A 22,120-nucleotide genomic window follows, 5' to 3' on the forward strand; every position below is an offset into this window, starting at 1 on the left:
CAATCGTCGATGCTGTGGCCAAAATTTGTCAGTAACTAATTTAGTAAAATAAAATTTTTCAAACACTTTTCTTCCGTTAATACTTAGCATGTACGACTTACATTATCTGTTTTTACTCATTGTAGAATACAACAGTTTTACTCTACCTACGTTACGGAAGGATCGTTGTTTTATGCATATATCGGTTACACGATAAATCAGTCTAATCTAAAACCCGTAAATTCAACTAAATACCTAGGTACTACAATTACGAGCAACTTACATTGGAAGGAACACACAGAAAATGTTGTGGGGAAGGCTAACCAAAGACTGCATTTTATTGGCAGGACACTTAGAAAGTGTTACAGATGTACTAAGGAGACTGCCTACATTACGCTTATCCGTCCTCTTTTAGAATACTGCTGCGCGGTGTGGGGCCCTTACCAGACAGTACTGACTGAGTGCAACGAAAAAGTTTAAAGAAGGGCAGCATGTTTTGTATTATCGAAATGTGGGAGAGAGTGTCACTGAAATGATACAGGATTCGGGTTGGACATCATTAAAAGAAAGGCGTTTTCCGTTGCGACGGAAACTTCTCAAGAAATTCAAATCACCAACTTTCTCCTCCGAATGCGAAAATATTTTGACACCGACCTACATAGGGAGAAATGACCACAACAATAAAATAAAGGAAATCAGAGCTCGTAAGGAAAGATATAGGTGTTCTAAGTTTCCTTTAATTTACGTCTATGGTCATAATCTTTTTTGTTTAACAGATTACCGGTTTCGGTCTTTAATGACCATCATCAGATCTGTTTCATAAAAACAAAGTCCTAATGTACTGCAGCCCTAGTGGCATCGTCAAATCTTAAATGCGAATCAGCACCAGCATCGTCAAATACATATAAATCACATCACATGCACGAGTCATGTTGTCAGTAAAACTACTAAGCAGTAGTCTTGTTGTCAGTAAAACTACTTTACTCTTCCCACCAGAAGCTGAAATTTGGATCTTAGGTAGGTTCACGACACATTATGACTGAATGCAGCCTTATGGTTTTGCGGACACGTGACGCGGTAAGGCATGTATACATGCGTAAGCGGAGCAGAGACAAATAGAAGTTTTTCTGGCGACATACGGGCCGCCTATGGGGAACTCCATCGACCTCCAACTCACGACGTGTAGTCTCTCACACGCACGAGAATTTGCGAACTCGCTCTCCAAAGTACGTTATGACGAAATGCTTCGACATTTTCCCGGACCTACTTAAGTCGTCAACCTTACAATATTTACTTGTCGGTTGCATTGTCGCCTTCTTTGTTGTTGGACGTAATGTTGACGCGCATTGTGGTCTCCTAGACTGCTAGACTGCGCCTCCTGAACTATGTACCTGTTTTCTTCAGTACAGTACAATATGTACTCGCAGAAATGTCTGTTTTAAGTTTGCTGAAATTGTTAGTTGGTGGATGGAGCAAGATGTCAGTGATACACATCAAGAAACAAACGAAAAAGACTACGACTTCACAGTAGGCAGTGATCACATTTCTGCTAACGAAATAGGAAATTATTCAGAGGAAGAATTTCAGGCTGATGGTGCTTGACACCTCCCTCTTTCTTTAAGTGTGTCAGTTAAAATCAAATGTGTTTTTAATGGCGGTAATGAGAAATGTAAATCCCAGCATTAAATGTCAATTTTGCAAACTTTATTTTCGTACCTATGGAGTACAATTTTTATGTGCACGTGCAAATCTGGGAATTAGTTTTTTCTGAAAATTAATTTGCAGCAGAGACACTATAATTTTTCAGAATGTGAAATTTAGATCTATTGACAGTTCGTTTATGTGTACTGTTTAAATAACCGCAAAAAGTGATTTTGTGACATTAAAAGTAAAATATGCAGGCTCTATTTAATGCCATACAATCAACAAGGATTATTTTAACAACACTTAAATAATTGTAAAAATACATCTTATATACCTTAAATTAAAATTTTCGTATGATTTATGCTTTAAATCTCGGTTTAAACAAAAGGGTCCAAGAGACATCGCCTCGCAGTATACGATACAGAAAAGTCACCTTGTGAGTTGAGGGCTAGTGTTGCAAGCATCTATGGATGTGATTTGAAGGCGGGACGAGCAAGCGACGGCATGATGGATGTCTACGTCTCGTTATACAGTACACGGACGAAGGCGGACTAGTGTAGTGTTGTGGGAGGGCCCCCATCACGGGGGCAAGAGGAGTCCGCGACCGCCACCCCACCTTCCCTCTAGCTCTCAGGGAAAGGAAAAGAATGTAGGGTAGTCATGTGATATTTTTTTTTGTTCAAGAAAATTATTTAAAAGTCGATATTACGCTGGTTTTTTAACAGATCTGCACCGGGACAACTGCTAATTCTACCAATAAGTCATCATTCGTCTTCCAAAATACTCCTTAATCCCAGGTCTAGGCTGTCCCATACAAACTATCATATGGGCGCCCTTGGTATTATGCCCACAGAAAAAGTATGGGACTATTTCGAACACTGTGTGAAACGTAACAATCAGTCCCAGTAGGTTGTTATCTCTACGGGATCTAATCATCAGCGAATGTTCTCAGTTCGATAACGCACACCTAAAGAAATTTGTGCACTCTTCCTTGGCATTATCACGGCTAGGGGCAGTTTTATACGGTATTGGTGTGATTTCTACTGGGGTGATTTTTTTGTCTGGTATGCGTATTTAAATATCACCCATGCAAGAAATCTTCCACCGTCTTATGGAATACTTGCCTATAGGCAAGTGAGAAGCATTACCCTCTGTAGTTTGCGACATGCTCATGTCCTGCCGTTAATGTTCACAAACGTGAGCAGTGACTCGCCAGTTCAATGGTAGCGTGGTAGTACCCAAGCTAATCCGTGTGTACTGTCATGTGCAGTGAGCAAAGATAGTTGGGTGCTGCGAAGGCTTCCCTACTATAGTGTAAGGAGATAGTCCTGGACAGCACAGCTGCTTACTGGGCCCTCTGGGCATTGCACCTGAACGAAGTGAGGTATTATTTCGGTAGAAGCAAGCAATACAAATATTGAGGTCAAGCGCACGGTTAGATTCATTACATCCTGTTTTACGGCCTGTTATGAAATGTTATCTATGGTTGTCTTAGTAACTTGTGTAAACTATGCTCTTTACTCGATATGACGTCATGGGTCAAAGCGGACAGGTGGACTCGAACCTTGCACCATCCCCTAATTGTGTGAAGCTGACATCTTTAGCGTTACACCGGACTAGCTTGATGTCTCCCGGAAGTGGCCAAACTTTTGTGCGATGTGCTCAGTCGTGACGGTCAAACTCGCCTTTAATAGGGCAGCCCGACTTTAATCCCTGCGAGATAAGAGCTGTCAATCCATCCCTGTCGGAATGGGGACAACATTCCTGGGTGGGTCGCCCTCCCTGCCAGATAAGCGGGGCTTCCTAAAGTACTGCCTGCTTCTCGCTTCCCGTGCAGTGGCCGCAGTCAGTTTCTGCGCGGCTTTGCCAGCGGCTGTCACACTTGCCTCCTCGTAAAGCCGCTGTTTGACAGTAAAAGCGCTATCGGCGGAGAAAAAAATGCGTGCGAAGGGCTTATCTGGTGGGTGGGGACGATAGCGTGGGCGCGCGGTAGGAGAAAAGATCTTACGGCGAGAGGGGGCAGGAGAAAAGGGGGGGGGGAGGGGCACGTAGGTGGGAGGCGGCGCCGTATGGCGGCTGCTGCCCCTGGTTCGCAGTCCAGCGCAGCGACATGCCCGCGGCCACCACCATGACGTCCGCCGGCGGCCGACACTTCAAAGTCACCTACGTGAGTACAGCACGCCGCCGCTTCAGAGGGACTGCCGCCTTACAATGTCAGTTTGGCGTTCCTACTGTAATGCTCCCAGGCCTTACACCATGACTTGCCAGTAATAAATGCTTGGTCTACAGCTTAGAGGAACGACTTTTACTGTTTACTTCTTGCGGTCAATACACCAATCCGTTCCGGTAGTATTAGGTCTGTGCGCCTGAAATGCCTCCCTACACTTCATGGGTATTGCAAATATATATCTTCCTTACTAATTCTATGCTTTTCATGGTTTACATCTACGTCTATCTTCCGCAAGCTACGTTGTGGAGTGTCCGGAAGCTACTTGTGGCTCAGTGACTTTTCCGCCTTCCTATTCGAGGTGGTTAGCACACTGGACTCGCATTCGGGAGGACGACGGTTCAATCCCGCGTCCGGCCATCCAGATTTAGGTTTTCCGTGATTTCCCTAAATCACTCCAGGCAAATGCCGGGATGGTTCCTTTGAAAGGGCAGAGCCGACTTCCTTCCCCGTCCTTCCCTAATCCGATGAGACCGATGACCTCGCTGTTTGGTCTCTTCCCCCAAAGAATCCAGTCCAATCCGCCTTCCTTATTCCGTTTCCAAATTGTCCGTACAAACGACGGCTATCGGCAGACTTATCGTCGTGGTTATTTCGCGAGACGAATGTGGTAGGAAGTAGTATGGTGCCAAATTCTTCTTGTAACGCATGCTCTCCAAATCACAACTGTAAATCTCTTCGTAATGCACAGTTTCGTCTTCTAGCGTATGCTCTAATGATTATTTCCGTAACGCCCTCGCGTTTACTAAACAATACGATGAGAAACGTACCTCTCTTAGACGGATATTCTCTCTCTCTCTCTCTCTCTCTCTCTCTCTCTCTCTCTCTCTCTCTCTCTCTCTCAATTCAAATCTGCAAGTCGCAGATGGATGACGGTAATAGGTTTATCATGGAGCGAAACTTTCCACTAGTTGTCATAGTCGTAAACACCACATATAAATGACTAGTAATGTGTAATTATAATGAAAAGTTTCTTCTAAAAAATCAGATTTTGCTTAGTGGTTTAAATCTCTTGTGCAACGAACATCTCACTGCTAATCCTTTGTTTCCTCAAAAATCGAATCAGTTTACATAGAAGTCATGGTACTGAGTAGGCTTCAGAAGCTCCTGAATAGACTGGTACATGAAGCTTAGCAAGATGAGCTAACTTTCTACTAGTTCTGTGGCGTAAGGGTGCGTATGCTAGACATTTAGCAATTGCTTTGGCCTGTTCATTTTCTCTGCGTTAGGTTTATTTGAACTGATACCATATTTCTTTTGTTACGTGTGGTATGTTTCATGCACTAAATTTTTTGTGTTTAACACCTAGTACACAGTAAATTTTTTATCCATTGCGGTACGGTGCGAAATTATTTTTGGGACAAAAGTACTGGGTCTGTCACAAAATGTTTTGTTTCACATTGAAATCGCAGCTAGACATCTTAATCAATAACGTAGTGTGCTTGAATCTTTGTTGCCTTTGGATCGCCATTTTAGTTAACATTACATTTCAAGCCGTAATCCAGTTTTCCAGTCTTTCGGAGGTAGCGGAAGAAAAACCATTTCCCTCAATACTAGTTCATGTCTACTCTTCCCAGAAAAGAACATTTTCGATGGCCCTCTTATAGATGCAGCTTTGATCGGTTTTGAGTAGGAATGGGACGGGTGTACCGCCTCGTTGCCGCTTAAAATCTCGGCTTTCCTTCATATCCAATCTCGCAAGTCGACAAAATCGTTAGTCTCTGGCGAATCGCGTAGCGATCACAGTTGTTAGATGCATTATTAGCTTTTTTTCTGTCTGAGGTTTCTTAACCGTACGGGTGTGTGGTCGACGTTTATCTACGAATGTAATGACCGACATAGCCCCGGGAAAGGCGCCAGCCGATAGTGCCCCGGTATGTCAAGAACGGACCTTTCTTGTCTGTCGGCAATGGCTGCTAAGTGTTTAATTGCGTCGAGAGATTTTACGTTTCCTTTCACTGCCGTGTTTCATTGTGCTCGAAACTCCATGAAGCGGACAGCACTACCGTTGCTCATAAATGTGTGTAATAGGCAGAATTCATGTAGATCTGCAAGTCAACAGAAACGTGCAGCGCCGTAAATGTTTCTGTACTGGGAAGTGCAAAAATGTGTCGGGAAACCATGTATTGGCTTCAAAAGGGAAAAAGTAAATGTTTTCTGCCCGAAAGAATATATGTTCACAGGTTGCTCAGCGTTGTCAATAAGTGTCAGCCATTGGTGCACGTATGTTGGACAATTAGTTTCATTTCCTAGGTTTTTTTAAAAAAAGGGTCTGATGACGGAGCTTCAAACGCCCCATAACATAGTTCGGACCGATGCTCTGGATGGTTTGCCTCAGTGCCAATGTAGATAAGAAGCTCCCAGAATGAATTTTCACTCTGCAGTTGAGTGAGCGCAGATTTGAAACTTCCAGGAGTGCTGGTCCTGCATCCATAAAATTTCTCTGAATTTCGGAAGGTCGGAAATTAGGTACTGACGGAAGTAAAGCTGTGAGGAAGGTTCGTCAGTCGTGCTTCGATAGGTAAGTCGGTAAAGCTGCGAAAGGCATACAACACACTTGCGAGCCCCTAACCTGGCACACGGTTTTGATCTGTCTGCAAGTTTCAGATAAGACGTTGATTGTTCATTACGCAGTTACTTATTTACTCTGTTGTCACAATTTGAGGAGCATCTTGCTTCGATACCTCGAAAAAGTTACAAAAAATATTTCGAGTGCTCTCGTTATGTGGAGCCATCGCGTATAAAGAACATGGTGGACTGCTTTGACGGCGAAGAGCTCCGTAGTTAAGAGGTTGAAATGAGAGTAAATTAGCGGCCTGCGCCAATTTTATCGTAAAATGTAACACAAGAATAATATTAGGAATCTCAAAGGCATCACAATGAATTGCGGCTGGTGATATTGAGATACAGCACGTGTAAACGATTACGTGCTCACAGTACAAGTTGCAAGCAACTATCAACGTGGACACACACAGCCTACGTCCACACTGGTAGTTGCTTGCATCTTGAACTACAAAGACCTTGCTATACATATTGATACAATAATTCGGCTTTCTCCCTCTGCCTCTGCCTCTGCCTCTGCCTCTCCCTCTGCCTCCCTCCCTTTAGATACATAGGTCTTCCATTTGGATTACAGTAGTGTCAGGTTACACATGATATGCTGTGGTTGATTAATCCTTGGAAGGTGTAGTATCCAATATCAGCTGGCATCATTGGTTTGAGTGCTGTTGGAGATCATACCCGATCTCACGTAGTCTGTCTGAATGGTGGATTCATTTAACAGTGACAACTACATTACGCTCTTGATGATAGCCGCTCACATAACTAGCAATGCAGCTCTAGTAAGACTACGAAGGGTGCAGCATTAGATTTTGAACTGTTAATGCCGCAAGCAATACAGAAAGCTAGTTTGCGCTTTTCGCATGACATTTGCCTAATCGAAGAAGACAGCTTTCCCCCTGAAGAACGCAACACTTAGAAGTTGAACATGTCAGGTCGAGCGAAATTCCACGGTGCCTCTGTCAGGTGAGATCCTTGCGATAAGATACAGTGTGGGCGGAAACCGAGATCACTGCTCACAAGCGCTTTCATCGCTAAGGAGCAGCAGAGACGAGATTACATTCGTGATTGGAAAAGATGCTATGTTTTTAAAATGAGTTCCTAAATCGTAGACAAGTAATGCTGCTGGTATTATTTATTTCTTTGGTTGGCCATCCTATAACCACTATAAACTTACAGTACGAGCATTATGACAGTTGTTCTAATCTTGCCTTTTTTTCGTTGAAGCCAGATTTTTGCACCAGTGAAATGTGTGTAACACGGCGTCCATCTACCATTTGATACCAGTTGTTCGTTTTTCATCCTGGAAAGTCCCCAATGTCATTACAGCTGTCCTGCAGATGTCTCGGTTTTACTGGTCTTCTGGTTGTATGCCCATTTGCTATAGGTCTTTTTTTGACGTTCATGTGCTACAGAATTCTTGTTTTCCGGTTGTCCAAGAAGCTGAAATGGCGTTTCGTCCATTTAGCATAATTCGTTCTACTTGCTTTGCGATGAAACAAAATTCTGCATTTCCGTATTGTGTTCACACTTTTTCGTATTTTACAATATGTTTCTTGTTTCAATTTTTTGATGTATATTCCATTTTCATAATTTGGGCCCAATATATTGTGTAAGATCTTCCTCTCTATTCTTTCTAAAACCGGTAACAACAGTATCTCGGAGAAGGGAAAGAGACTCTGAAGCAGTTAGTTTTATAATAGAGTTGTAGTAATGAATATTGATATTTACGGGAAAGCATCTTTTGTTGTTAACGTTTCATGTGGTTCGGTAGGCTGTTTCTGTTTTTTTTTTTTTGTCCATGCTTTCGGGGCTTCTTTATTTAGCCCACTTGAAATAATTCATTCACTCACACCGGATGTGCTATTCACGCCTTTTGTTGTTCGGTATCCGGTGTTTAACACGGTTCTATTGCCATTGATATTTGATATTACTTACGTTATTTTTCAAAAGAGGTAAGAAATTTACTATTATTACCGTTATTAGAGTTATTAACTCGCTCTGTCGTTTTCATACAGCTGTTAATTTATGGCAGCTTGATAAAATAACTGTCACCATGTCATCCACTCTGTGCTAACGTAATTGTCTGGGTTTCAGGACCGTCTACCGATAGTAACAGTTACCCTTTTCTACCTGATCGGATACATCGAATTGTTCTTGGTAGTAAATTTTAACTATGATATTAGCTTTCTAATGTACTTTGAGGACCATACAAAACGGAGCTTACACGAGCTGTAATACTGCACTGCTTTTGCTGAATTTCTTGGAGAAATTACAAGTAAAGATCTCAATATCTGCGTAATATAATAATGTGGAGCGTCGAACGATGTGTTCTTAATGTACAAAGGGCAGTATGTGTTGAATATTAATGTGTTATCATGTTGGAAGAAACGGGTATCGGATACACATAGCTCGCGGCTTGTTGAATCAGCTTTTTGCATGAAAAACTTGAGACATTTATAGAAGGAGTCGCATAAAATACTAACAGAATTATCAAACTTGGTTTGAAACATGTCACCTGATTGCATAAACGAATATGAAATTTAAGCTGCATAAACTTTACAGAAAAGGATTTGTATATTACTTGAAATATTTATTCTGCCCCATGTATTCATCAACCCAACAAAAGATCTCGGCAGTCCTTCAAACATTATTCTGAAATAATAATGTTGTTCTGTTATATATTCTTTGTACTTAGAGATAATGTTTCTGTTTTGGTATATGTTCTTTGCAACTATTAGTTTTCAGGAGCCATCTGTGTATAGAAGGATAACAGTTTATATGCAATGTATTACGACAGAGAAAGAAGCATGTGACCACTGGAGGTGTTCTGTTTTAGTTGTTTCATTTTCACATGTAGATAACCGCTTTCAAAAACCTCCCAAAACCATGTTCTGAAATAAAATTTTTGTTTCTTCAGTAGACAGTGCCTTAGGTTACCCCAAAGTCGTAACACTACACACACATGTACTAACATATGTAAGTATACCAGAAGCTGGAGGTTTAAACCCTCTAAACGCGTTGTGGATACAAACAGTGACTGGTAACAGTAAACTTGTTGCTTCATTCGAAACTTACCGGTTACATTCCTCCTTCCAGACACCGCTAAAAACAAATTTGACACATGCTGACAAACAGGAAATATAATAATTTCTATTAAGCAGATTTGAAGGCAAAGTTTTGTAGTAAATGCACTTACTAACGTGTCTGAAGAATGTGAATTGAAAGGCCGTGGGTGTGCAGAAGTTAGGAAACAGGCGGCGCCTTGTTGGGCGTGTTTGGCGGCGTAGAGGAAACGACCTACGTGACGGCGATGAGCGCTTGCTGAAGTGTGTGTGTGTGTGTGTGTGTGTGTGTGTGTGTGTGTGTGTGTGTGCGCGTGTGTGTGTGTGTCGGCGGTCAGTCTTGCGCAAGGAGGAGAACTGTAACTAAAAGGTAGTGCTGGGCTGTTATGGCAACGCCGTACAGAAACTGGGCTGCACTGTAGTACTTCGAAATGCTACCCACTGGAATTTTTTGCCCTTCTTGTAGCGTATAGTGACTTCAGCTCAAAAGCTGGCATTTGAGACTACAAATATTTTATAGAACACCTGTTGGAGACAAATTGATACACAAAAGCAGCTGAACTAAAAAAAATCTCAAATCAGTCGGATGTTTTCGTCCAGGTTGTATGCATTACGAACAATTTATTAAGCTTAGATAGCTCGAAGATGTTATGTAAAGACTACATAGTCTTCAGTCCGGTGCAATTCCCGCTGTCATAGGCAGACGTCTTCTATTCTAATTTCCTTAGTTCATTTCTCAACCATCTGGAGTACTGAAAAATTGAAGTTCTCACGTCTAGGACATGACGATTTCGTGGATTTTAATAGTTTTGCAAGCGAAAGATGTGAAAGAATGTAGTTCCGGTTGGACTGCGTTTTGTTCTGTTAAACAGCGATTTGGGTTCTCTTAAGAGCGTTAGTATGATGTTAGCCTAGACGGTTAGTCAGTACACGACGGCTGAATGCATCCTAGGAGGACGAACTTTCCGTCTTTGTGTGACTGTGTCAGTCATACAAGTCTCTCGGGTGTTTCTAAATAGGGAGCAGCGCTAGATTCCACAGAGCCATCGGAAACCAATCTCCAGTCACGGAACACTGTATGTACTGATACATAACACATTCCTGAAAACCCCTCAGGCGGTCCACAACCCTTTTGTGGATACGTGTGTAGCGAGGACGGGACCCCGAGCTAATGTGGCCCTCCTTCCTTTCCGGGCTGCATACCTTCCTTTTCCGCATCCTTCCCTATCCCCCATCTTCGCCCCCCCCCCCCCCCCCTCCCCTCACCTCTGGCTCTTTCCTTCCCTTTCTCCCCCTCCGAGAGTATGGCTTGTGCCTACGTCCGAAGACGGATGCTCGTAAATGTAACGCATTCTTCGCCTTCTGTGCTTGTATGTCTTCATCCTTCCTTTGTCCTTCTCTTTTCCTTACCTCTTCTCTTTACCCTTTTCTCCGCTGCGGCGTTTGAGACCTCTTCTTTCCTTTCCCTTTCTTTGTTTTTCCCTTTCTCTTTCTTCCTCCCTGTGCATGTCTGAAGGCCGACCCACGCATTTTCGTGCGTAGCCGGTGACGGGGTAACGCGTAATTCCCCGCTCCGGGTAGACAGGTAGGACACGTACGTACCCCCTGGTAACGGCCAGGCCCAGGGAGGGGTGATTACCCGAGCTGATACCTTCCGAAAGTACCGATTGGTCCCTCCGTCCATTTGTCGGGAGGTGTGACCTGAGGTGTGTACAATCACTAAAGGCGGGAGTGCCCTCAGAGAGGGCCCCAACAAGGGAGGAGCGCGCCATCGGAGACGCCGGTAATCATGGGGGATTCTTCCGCAATGGTTTCCTCATCTTCCACTATGTCTGCTCACAAGCGTAAGTTCACTGAGTCTCAGCCACAGACAGTTCTTCCATCGTTGCCACAGTTCCTTGTTGTTTCTCGGTCTGACAAAGGTCACGACTTCTCCATGGTCAACCCTTTCATTATTTAGAAAGGTGTCGACGCAATTGCAGGTCCTGTAAAGTCTTGTTCCAGATTACGAAATGGCACCTTGTTGTTAGAAACAGTCAGTGCCCTCCAGGCACAAAAATTGCTGCGTACTTCATTGCTCCACACCTTCCCTGTCCGGGTTGCAGCGCACCGCACTTTAAATTCCTCACGTGGAGTCGTCTATACACGCTCCCTCGACGGATTGTCTGATGAAGAAATTCAGCACTACCTGTCTGACGAGGGCGTAACGGCTGTTCATAGAGTTATGAAAAGGGTTGACACGAACATCATTCCAACCCGCACTGTCTTCTTGACATTTGACAAAGTTCAACTCCCATCGAAAATCAAATCAGGTTATGAGATAATTTCCGTTCGCCCTTACGTCCCAAACCCTACGCGTTGCTATCGGTGTCAGCGGTTCAATCACACCAGCCAGTCCTGTTCCAATCTGGCCAAATGTGTTACGTGTGGCAAGGATGCCCATGAGGGTGCTTGTCCACCTCCATTCCCTCGTTGCATCAACTGTATGGGTGACCACGCTGCTTCCTTTCGAGATTGCCCCATTTTTAAAGACGAAAAGCTCATTCAGGAAATCAGAGTGAAGGAAAAGGTGTCGACCTTTGCTGCTCGAAAATTATTCGCCAGTCGACAGCCCACCATGCCTCAGACAGGAAAATACAGCACTGTCCTTGATTCCCCTCGGCCAACAAAGGAGGCGGCCACGCAGACTTGCGACCTCACCTTTAGTGCCACGGTAGTCAGATTGGCCAGCGCAATGATCGCCCGTTCAACCTTACCAGTTTCGTCTGCCCACTCTATGGCTTACCCTTCATCAGGTTCTGGTAAATCTCGAGCCCAAAAGTCAGACACCAAGACTTCGAAAAAAGAACATACTCGTGAAGATATTTTACGTACTCCAACTTCACAACCATCGGTTCCTCCTTCATCTAAACATCATATTTCCAAGAAGGCTAATAAGAAACCCAGTTCATCTCCTTCTCCGCCAAGGCGTGTCTCATCTACATACAGCACCACCTGGCGGAAATCGCCCTCGGCCGTCTTCTGTGTCGCCGAGGCGCAGTGCTGGCGGCCGATCAACCGGCCGATCGCTGGTGGCAGGAGCTGCTCCTGAACAACCTATGGATCGGGATCTTCTGCCTTCGGCTGAATGCCATTCCATGCTGTCGGTCGCAAGCTCTGAGCAGTCGTTGAGTTGACTGCAACCTTGGTCACATTCCTCCATTTTCTGTTCGCCCTGTGTCCATTATCCACTGGAATATCCGCGGCATTCGGGCCAATCGGGATGAATTGTCGATCCTCTTACGATCCTACTCGCTGGTCATCTACTGTCTTCAGGAAACAAAGCTGCATCCCCATGACAGCTTTGTTCTCCCCCATTATCAGTCCATCCGATTTGATCTCCCCTCTGTTGAAGGCACTCCAGCCCATGGAGGACTCATGATTCTTATCCATGATACTCTCCATTATCACCCAATCCCCTTAAACACTTCCTTCCAAGCTGTCGCTGTCCGTCTTTCCCTTTCTGGATATAACTTTTCTCTTTGTACTGTATACATTCCATCGTCCACACCAATGGCATGAGCTGATCTCCTTCATCTACTTGGTCAGCTTCCACCCCCCCTATTTGCTGGTTGGGGACGTCAATGCCCACCACTCGCTTTGGGGATCTCCACATCATTGTCCACGTGGCTCACTATTGCTAGACGTCTTCCACCAAGCGGATGTAGTTTGCCTCAACACTGGGCTCCCTACATTTTTGTCTGCCTCCACGACAAATTTCTCTCATTTGGACCTTTCGGTCGGTACTGTTCCGCTAGCTCGGCACTTCGAATGGTTCGCCCTTGATGAAAAACACTCGAGTGACCACTTTCAATGTGTCCTTAGACTGCAGCCTCAACTGCCATATATGCTCCCGCGACGCTGGAAGTTTGCCCAAGCCGATTGGACACTTTTTTCGTCTCTAGCGACATTCGATGACCGTCACTTTCCTAGCGTCGACGATGAGGTCACACATATTACAGACGTTATTCTTACAGCTGCGGAACGTTCAATACCACTCACCTCCGAATTGCTCCGGCGCCCCCCAGTTCCTTGGTGGAACGAGGCATGCCGTGACGCAATACGTGAGCGGCGACGTGCTCTTCGCGTTTTCCGCCACCATCCTACTTTGGCCAACTGTATCCGCTATAAGTAATTCCGTGCGCGATGCCGTCGCGTCATCCGCGATAGCAAGAAGGCAAGCTGGAAATTCTTTATTAGGTCATTTAACACCTTCACTCCCTCCTCGGAAGTTTGGAGTCGGATTCGACGGTTATCAGGCGCGCCTAGTTTCTCCCCGGTCTCTGGGCTCACTGTCGTGCGTGATACTTTAGTGGACCCCGTCGCAATTTCTAACTCATTGGGTAACCACTTTGCTGGGATTTCGAGCTCTTCAAATTACCCGCCAGCGTTTCTCCCGAAGAAACGTACAGCGGAAGTGCAACCTCTTGGTTTCTTCTCTTAAAATCGCGAAAGCTATAATACTGTTTTCTCCATGCGGGAACTCCAACATGCACTCTCTTCTTCTCGCTCCTCCGCCCCAGGACCGGATGGTATCCACGTCCAAATGTTGCTGCATTTATCAACCCATAGTCTGCGTTACCTCCTTCGCCTTTATAAACGAATTTGGACCGACAGTACTTTTCCCAGACGATGGCGGGAAGCTATCGTCGTTCCTGTTCCGAAACCTGGAAAGGACAAACATCTCCCCTCTAGCTATCGCCCCATTTCTCTCACGAGTAGTGTATGTAAGGTTTTGGATCGTATGGTGAATTGCCGTTTAGCTTGGTGGCTGGAGTCCCGCAGTCTTTTAACACCTGCCAAATGCGGTTTCCGAAAGCATCGTTCTGCAGTTGACCATCTTGTTGCTCTCTCCACTTATATCATGAACAATTTTCTCCGGAAACGCCAAACAGTAGCAATATTTTTTGATCTGGTGAGAGCATACGATACCTGTTGGAGGACAGGCATCGTCCGCACAATGTTCTCTTGGGGCTTTCGAGGTCGGCTGCCCCTTTTTCTTCGCGAATTTATGGCAGAGCGCACGTTTAGAGTGCGGGTGAACACTACTCTCTCCCGTACTTTCTCCCAAGAAAACGGGGTACCCCAGGGCTCCGTGCTAAGTGTTGTACTGTTTGCCATTGCCATAAATCCAATTATGGATTGTCTACTTCCTGATGTCTCGGGCTCCCTCTTTGTGGACGATTTTGCGATCTACTACAGCTCTCAACGGACCAGCCTTCTTGAACGACGTCTTCAAGGATGTCTCGATCGCCTCCACTCTTGGAGCATCGAAACCGGCTTCCGTTTTTCTCCCAGTAAGACCGTTTGTATTAATTTTTGGCGACGTAAGGAGTTTCTTCCACCCTCCTTACATCTAGGACCTGTCAACCTTCCGTTTTCGGACGTCGCTAAATTCTTGGGTCTTATGTGTGACAGAAAACTGTGCTGGTCCTCCCACGTTTCCTATCTTTCGGCTCGCTGTCTGCGATCCCTCAACACCCTCCGTGTCCTGAATGGTACCTCCTGGGGAGCGGACCGAGTGGTCCTTTCCGCCTCTATCGCCCCTTAGTGTGCTCGAAATTGGACTATGGAAGCATAGTCTACTCCTCTGCTCGGCCGTCTATTCTTCGTCGTCTCGACCTTATCCACCACCGTGGATTACGTTTAGTGTCTGGAGCTTTTTACACCAGCCCTGTGGAAAGCCTTTATGCTGGGACTGCTGAACCTCCGCTGTCCAATCGGCGAGCAGTCCTTCTGAGTCGTTATGCTAGCCATCTGTCTTCCATGCCTGCTAATCCAGCCCATGACATTTTTTTCGACGCCTCCTTGGATGTAGGGTATGCAGGCCGCCATTCCTCCCTACTACCACCGGGAGTCCGCTTCCGTCAACTGCTCCATTCTCTTTCCTTCCGCTTTCCTAAAACCTTCTTGACAACGTGGGGTACAGCACCGCCTTGGCTCCGTCCCTGGATCTGCCTGCTCCGTGACCTTTGTCAATTTCCCAAGGATGGTACCCCTTCACTTGTTTATCGTCGGGCATTTGCTGCTGTATGTGCACAAATGAAGGAAGCCACGTTTATTTATACTGATGGCTCGAAAACATCGTTAGGTGTAGGGAGTGCCTATATTGTTGGCGACACCCCAAATCGATTTCGGCTTCCCGACCAGTGTTCGGTTTATACTGCGGAGCTTTGCGCTGTTCTCCAGGCTGTCCAATACATCCGCCGCCATCAGCGGATACAGTATGTTATCTGTTCAGATCCTCTCAGCTCTCTCCTCAGTCTCCAAGCTCTTTATCCTGTGCACCCTCTGGTCCACCGGATTCAGGACTGTCTGCGCTTGCTCCACCTGGGGGGCGTCTCGGTGGCGTTCCTCTGGCTCCCAGGACACGTTGGTATCTGTGGAAATGAGGCGGCCGATATAGCGGCCAAGGCTGCAGTCTCTCTTCTTCGGCCAGCTATTCGATCGATTCCCTTCGCCGATCTACGGAGCGTTTTATGTCGTCGTGTTGTTCTTTTATGGCACGCAGATGGTCGACACTTCCCCATAATAAATTGCGGGACGTGAACGCTCTTCCCTGTGCTTGGACCTCTTCCTCCCGAACTCGTCGTCGGGAGGAGGTAATTTTAACTATACTCCGGATAGGGCACTGTCTTTTTAGCCATCGACACCTTTTAAGCGGCGATCATCCCCCAATCTGTCCCCACTGCTCTCAGCTGTGGACGGTAAGACACCTTTTAATTGAGTGCCCCTATTTTACTCCGTTACGCGCCCGTCTACAGCTGTCGCCTGCGTCCATTTTAGCAGATGACACGCGCTCGGCCGATCGCGTTCTCGAGTTTATTAGTGTCAGTGAGATGACGTCAGTCATTTGAAGCTTTTTTTTGGGGACGACCAACCCCTTTCTGTAGTGGATTTTTAAGCCTTCCTTCTGCTTTTAGTTTCTCCAATTTTTTGTTTCGTTCCAATTGCTGCTGGTTTCCATTTTCGTTTTTTACTGTTCCTAAGTCACGGACCGGGCGCTAATGACCATAGCAGTTTTGCGCCCTAAAACCAAAACAAAAAAAAATCCCGAAAAAGTGAATCTGTGGCGTTAGTCACACTTTATGTACTTCAAAAGTTCATTAGGGAAAGAAGCGAATGAGTTTTGTAGTTGGATTATTGTTGTCAGTAGATGCTCATAGGCGCATTTTATCGTTGTCACGCAGACAACACAGTCTGTCAAGGCTAGGAGTACCGATGGTTTGCGATCAATGATGAGGAGGGATTCAGTTGCACGTTCCCTTCCATTCAGTCGCTCACCTTTTACGTGCCACAACGAACCTACTGTTTCTATCTTTTAACGCTGTTTCAACTTAAGGAAGTTGTGTGGTATGGTTTGCCTATAAAAAAAGAAACGTAACTGGGTGCGTTTTTAGCCGGGTTACTTTATCCCGCATTAAGCTCTGTAAGAGATGATATGAGCTATGGACTTAATTCTTTTCGAGCAATGGAGCTAGCAATTTGAACTTCACAGCAATATTAAAATACTCAAAGGCTTACTCATTCAAAGGGTTTTTAACAAATTTAGAAGTGATTTGCTTTGTGGTTAAGAATGCTGTAATATAGCGCTGCACTACAGATACGGAAAACCAGAGATCCCGAGATGGCAATAGACTGGACAATTGAATCTCACATTAAATTTTAGTATCTACACGTAGAAAATTGTATTATGGATAGTATAAAGAGCACTGGTTCCGAAGAGGCATAGCAAGTTCCCCAAAGTGCTTTCACGGCGAAGAAGATGTATATCCAGAATGAGATTTTCCCTCTGCAGCGGAGTGTGCGCTGATATCAAACTTCCTGGCAGATTAAAACTGTGTGCCCGACCGAGACTCGAACTCGGGACGTTTGCCTTTCGCGGGCAAGTGCTCTACCAACTGAGCTACCGAAACATCCCCCAGGCTGTGGCTAAGCCATGTGTCCACAATATCCTTTCTTTCAGGTGTGCTAGTTCTGCATGGTTCGCAGGAGAGCTTCTGTAAAGTTTGGAAGGTAGGAGACGAGATACTGGCAGAAGTAAAGCTGTGAGGACCGGGCGTGAGTCGTGCTTCGGTAGCTCAGTTGGTAGAGCACTTGCCCGCGAAAGGCAAAGGTCCCGAGTTCGAGTCTCGGTCGGGCACACAGTTTTAATCTGCCAGGAAGTTTCAAGATGTATATCATCTCTTCCTTGAAAGTAAATAATCGTGAACGCGAATTAGTCAATTCACAGAAAGGCTCACGAGCTTGAATTGTGAACCGTCAGCTGTTCTGGGGCCTCTGCTGATTTTTATAGAAGTCAAAGCAACACATAATGGTCTGCATGACATAAGATTTAGCGTACCATGGAAGGAAAAGGAGAAAATGGTTTAACGTAACGCCAGTGACGGGTTATTAGAGACTCAGCACCAGCTCGAATTGCGCAAGGCAATCGGTCTCACCATTTTCAAATTAACCAACCCGGCATTTGTCTGAAGCGTCGACTTTGACAGCTGTTATAAAGTGTGTTTGTAAAAGAACTCCCTAGTTTTAATGTGTCCTAGAATCTGTACAAAGTGACGTACACTATTCTAGTTTGTGGTGTTCGATTCATTAATTCTCCAAGTTTGGCTCCCCTGCAGTTGGAAGGTCAGCTAGACCTTGAGACGGCATCAGTGCTGTTTGTTTCCTCCGTTCCCTCAGTTCAGTCCACGCGTGCGTGTGTGCAGTGCAGTGCAGCGCAACTCAGCAACAATGTGTACTCCGCAACAGAAAGTGCAATGTGTTGTTTGGCTTGAGAAAACTGAGTCAGTTATAACAGTGCAACGTAATTTTAGACGTCAGTATGGTGGTGAACCACCTGCAGCAAAAACTATCGGTCAATGGCTAAAGTCTTTAAAGGAAACTGGTAATGTTTTAACTGGTAATGTTTTAACTGGTAATGTTTTAAAAGCAAAATCACCAATTAGACCGAGAACTTCTGAAGATCTTGTTTCGTGTTTTCGGAGACCGAAGAAGTCATTGGCCAGACGTAGTCTACAATTAGGAGCGCAACTGTTACGGCCACCACGAAGCCCAGAATTAACCCCACTCGACGTTTTCTTTTGGAGCCACATAAAAAATGTCGTGTACAGCAAATGATTAGAGACATCATTCATTTACGGAAAAGAATCGTCGCGGCGGTTGGGACAGTTATACCTGAAATGTTGCTGAATGCGTGGCGAGAAGTGGAATATTGTCTCGACGTGTACAGGGCAACAAATGGATCCTACCTTGAAGTCTAGTAACATTAAACAATACTTAAAGTAATTCTCTTTCATGATATGTACTCATTGATGTAATTTTTCATTAATTTTCCCATTAAATTTACACTTAAAACTAGGGGTTCTTTTTCAAACACCCTGTATATTTAAATGAGACACGTACGTTGTATTTACCCATACAGGGTGACTGTGTAAAATTACGAGGATATCGGTAATCATTTGAAAATGGTGCATCGCAGAAATCACCTTGTCGTGTGAAATTAATGAATATGTTTGTAATATAACCAAGATAGAAAATGGAATTCCCTTTATTCCTACTTCGTTTAGGTGTACCCTGTGCAGGCTATTGCCTTGTAGTTCGCTGAAATAAATAAAAAGTAAGACGTCATAGGTTCACTTGTTTTTGGTTCGGTAACTTCGACTCATTTTAATAAGCTGATGAATAGAAAAATAAAACTCTCCGTGTGAACATGATTCTGACTTCGTACCTGATCCAATATTCCGGATTTGAATTTTTCATGGTCACGTTCCTAATCATTTCAGGTACATAGTGCCTGGCAGAGCAAAAGAAAATTAAACAGGAACATATTCCTACCGTTCTGCAGAACTTATTTTCATTTGCTTACGAACAGACCATCGTTTTCTTAGGCCACTGTCAGGTGACAACTGAATGTCGCAAGCACAGGTAAAATTATGTGAAACTTATGTTTGGAGCCCTATAAAGATATTACTTATGGAAAAACATACAAAATATGTAAAAAAGGCAGTGTGTTTACAAAGGAAAGATTACATTTTTATGTCGTTCCCATCAGTTGATAAATAAAGTTGAATTTATCATTGTAGTTTAATATTTAAGTAAAACTTAATTTAACAGAGGAGAAAAACGAAACTGACTTCGGTCGTTTAAAATTGAGCTTGCGTTCATTGCCAAACGTTTACTGATTCCTAGAATTTCCAGTAGAGTTATGATTCTGTTCTAGTTAAGTGTCTGAAGTGTCGCAATCTACTTAATATAGGTGGGTTTCTGTTAACAGATGGTCTGCGAAGGATGAACGTCTTTCCGAATCGTCAGGTTGTTCTATGTTCTTAAACTAACTGCCACCGCTCGTCCTCAATGACGAACACACAGTTTTTCACTGTGGTGACGTGTGATTTTATACACAGCACTCTGGCAAAGGTTGCAATTTGTGTTCACTGTTGAATAAAAATGTTGATATTCCGTTGTTGTAAAAGTCATGTCTGTAGTTGTGAGACTTCAACTATTATGCGAGATTATCTGAAATGTTGCCAACATACGGGACTGGTGCACCAGATTCTGGTTCCTCTTGGAATTTTCTTTTTCCTCTTCTTTTAAATTAAGTTTGTTAATGTAGTGCAATAATATTAGATTACGATCGTGAATTCCGTTTTTATTTTTTCATCTGCTATTAAATATAACAATATCCACATAAACTTGGCTTTCCATTTTAAGTTCATACTTAACTGTTGTATTCCAGCATGACAAATTTAGTACCTTCCTTTTTAAACACTCTAAATGTCATAATTTTTGTATCTTCTGTATAAGTATTGTCTGAGTAAGTTGCACGTCATTTTATCTGTAATTGAGATATTCAATTGACGCCTGACAACGGCGAAAAAAGCCTAAAGCAGTTTCGTGACCAAAAATAACATTTTGCTGAACATCAGGAAAGTTTTTTGTATTTCATATTGTTGTTATTATTTTTATTGCTGTCGACGTCGTCGTCATTATTATTTGCGTTTTGGCATTTCATAACTGAACTATTATTATACTGGCGATATTCTATTTAAGGTTTTGGAGGTTTTTGACGTATTCTGAATGTGTGGTTGAGTGTCATAAGCTAAAGAGGTACAAAATAATTAATTAAATAACCAATGACAGAGAGTAACCTGATAAGAATCCTGACTCTGAACCCCTGTAAATTTGTGAGTTGTTTAGGAGCCCTGGTTGATAGCGAGACCAGCGAATGTCAGAAAGGCTTAGAAAATGTTCGGCAGATTGAGTGAGGAATGGGAAGAAAATACCTGAGAACATCTGTCATAATTCTGTGTATAGTCGTCCTAGAAGAGAGACTGCGATGGCTAGAACTACGCACATAACTCACACGCATATCGTAACGGCTCGGGTTAAGAAATGTACCGGAGGTGTTCAGTCGTTACTGTACGTGTATGCACAGGCGCAAGTGCCGCGGTAATGTAGAGAATCAGCAAAGCACGCGCGGCACATGAAAGTGGTGTGCGCGTTGACGCTGGCGTGGAACACTTGAGCCGGTGGAGTGTCAGGGGAGCGGCCGGCGCTGCCGCCTTCTGGGAAGCGCGCCGCCCACGGCCGCGCCTAATTCGCCGCACAGCAGCCTAACGAGCCGCGAGTCGCGTGCTGAGGGTCAGCTTCCGCCGCCCACGGCGCGCCTACCACGTGCCGCCCTGTATTCTCAAAGAGCAACTTCGTCTCATGCGACTGCTCGCCACGAGTGAGTCTACTGCAGCGCTCCTGGCGTTTTACTCCTGTACTGAGTCTGACCTCTCAAGACTTGTGCTTGATAACTTGCAAAAACGCAGTATAAGAACCCGTGGCCATTTTGCGTTTCAAATTTCACGTGTCTAAGGCCGGTATTACACTATCAAATTTCTTTGTCAAATATGGATGAAATTGCTTCCTCGTTTCGATATATCTTTTTCAAAGGCTGAAATGAGTATATACGTGGTATTATAAGTAATAGTTAACGTTAGTGTCACAATGGATCTTATAAATTTATGGAGAAATCTTACCACTAAAATAATCTTCATGTTAAAATACTGTTTACTGTACTGTCATATTGGTTCATCAGGTCTCACCTGCTGTGAACCATAGCCAAGTGCAACCTGATAGTAAAGGTACATGGTCTTAACTCAAACCGGTCACAAGAGGGCGCTAGTCTATTAATACATCTACCAATTACCTAGAGACTTCTACATAGAAATTTGAAAAAAATTAAAAGGTAACGAAATAACTATGACTTGTACATTGTCAATTACATTTGTTCTACAAGAATCGCATTGTAAAAGAACTGAGTGAGTTACACATCACAAGACGACAGATGGTATTGCTTATGCAGACAAAATTCATCACGCGTGTATATAGTAAACATAAAGCTCATGAGAGATTGAGCTTCATATTTACTATATATGTACATGCTGAATTTTGCCTCCATAAGCAGTGCCATCTATCGTTGTGTGAGGTGTGATTCATTTGGTTCTTTTACGGTGCAGTTACTTGTAGGACAAATGAAATTGACATTGCACTAGTCTTACTGTAATTTTTTTTTAAATTCCGAAAGGATTTTTCCCACAGTCTTAAAAATTGAGAG

General features: G+C 44.1%; 1 protein-coding gene across 3 annotated transcripts in view; it reads left to right on the forward strand.

Moving 5' to 3' along the window:
- Nucleotides 1-22,120, forward strand: part of LOC126195906 (septin-2) — a 318,131-nt gene that overhangs the window by 108,271 nt on the left and 187,740 nt on the right. The window contains exon 1 of one of the 3 annotated variants that reach the window (XM_049934525.1): nucleotides 3,701-3,790. The exons of the other annotated variants lie outside the window; for them this stretch is intronic. Coding sequence (XP_049790482.1) covers nucleotides 3,734-3,790 — 57 coding nt within the window. The 5' untranslated portion in view covers nucleotides 3,701-3,733. Of the gene's footprint in view, nucleotides 1-3,700; nucleotides 3,791-22,120 lie in introns of those variants that run through there. 3 annotated transcript variants of the gene reach the window in all.

This window comes from Schistocerca nitens, chromosome 1, assembly GCF_023898315.1.
Source record: "Schistocerca nitens isolate TAMUIC-IGC-003100 chromosome 1, iqSchNite1.1, whole genome shotgun sequence".
NCBI lineage: Eukaryota > Metazoa > Arthropoda > Insecta > Orthoptera > Acrididae > Schistocerca > Schistocerca nitens.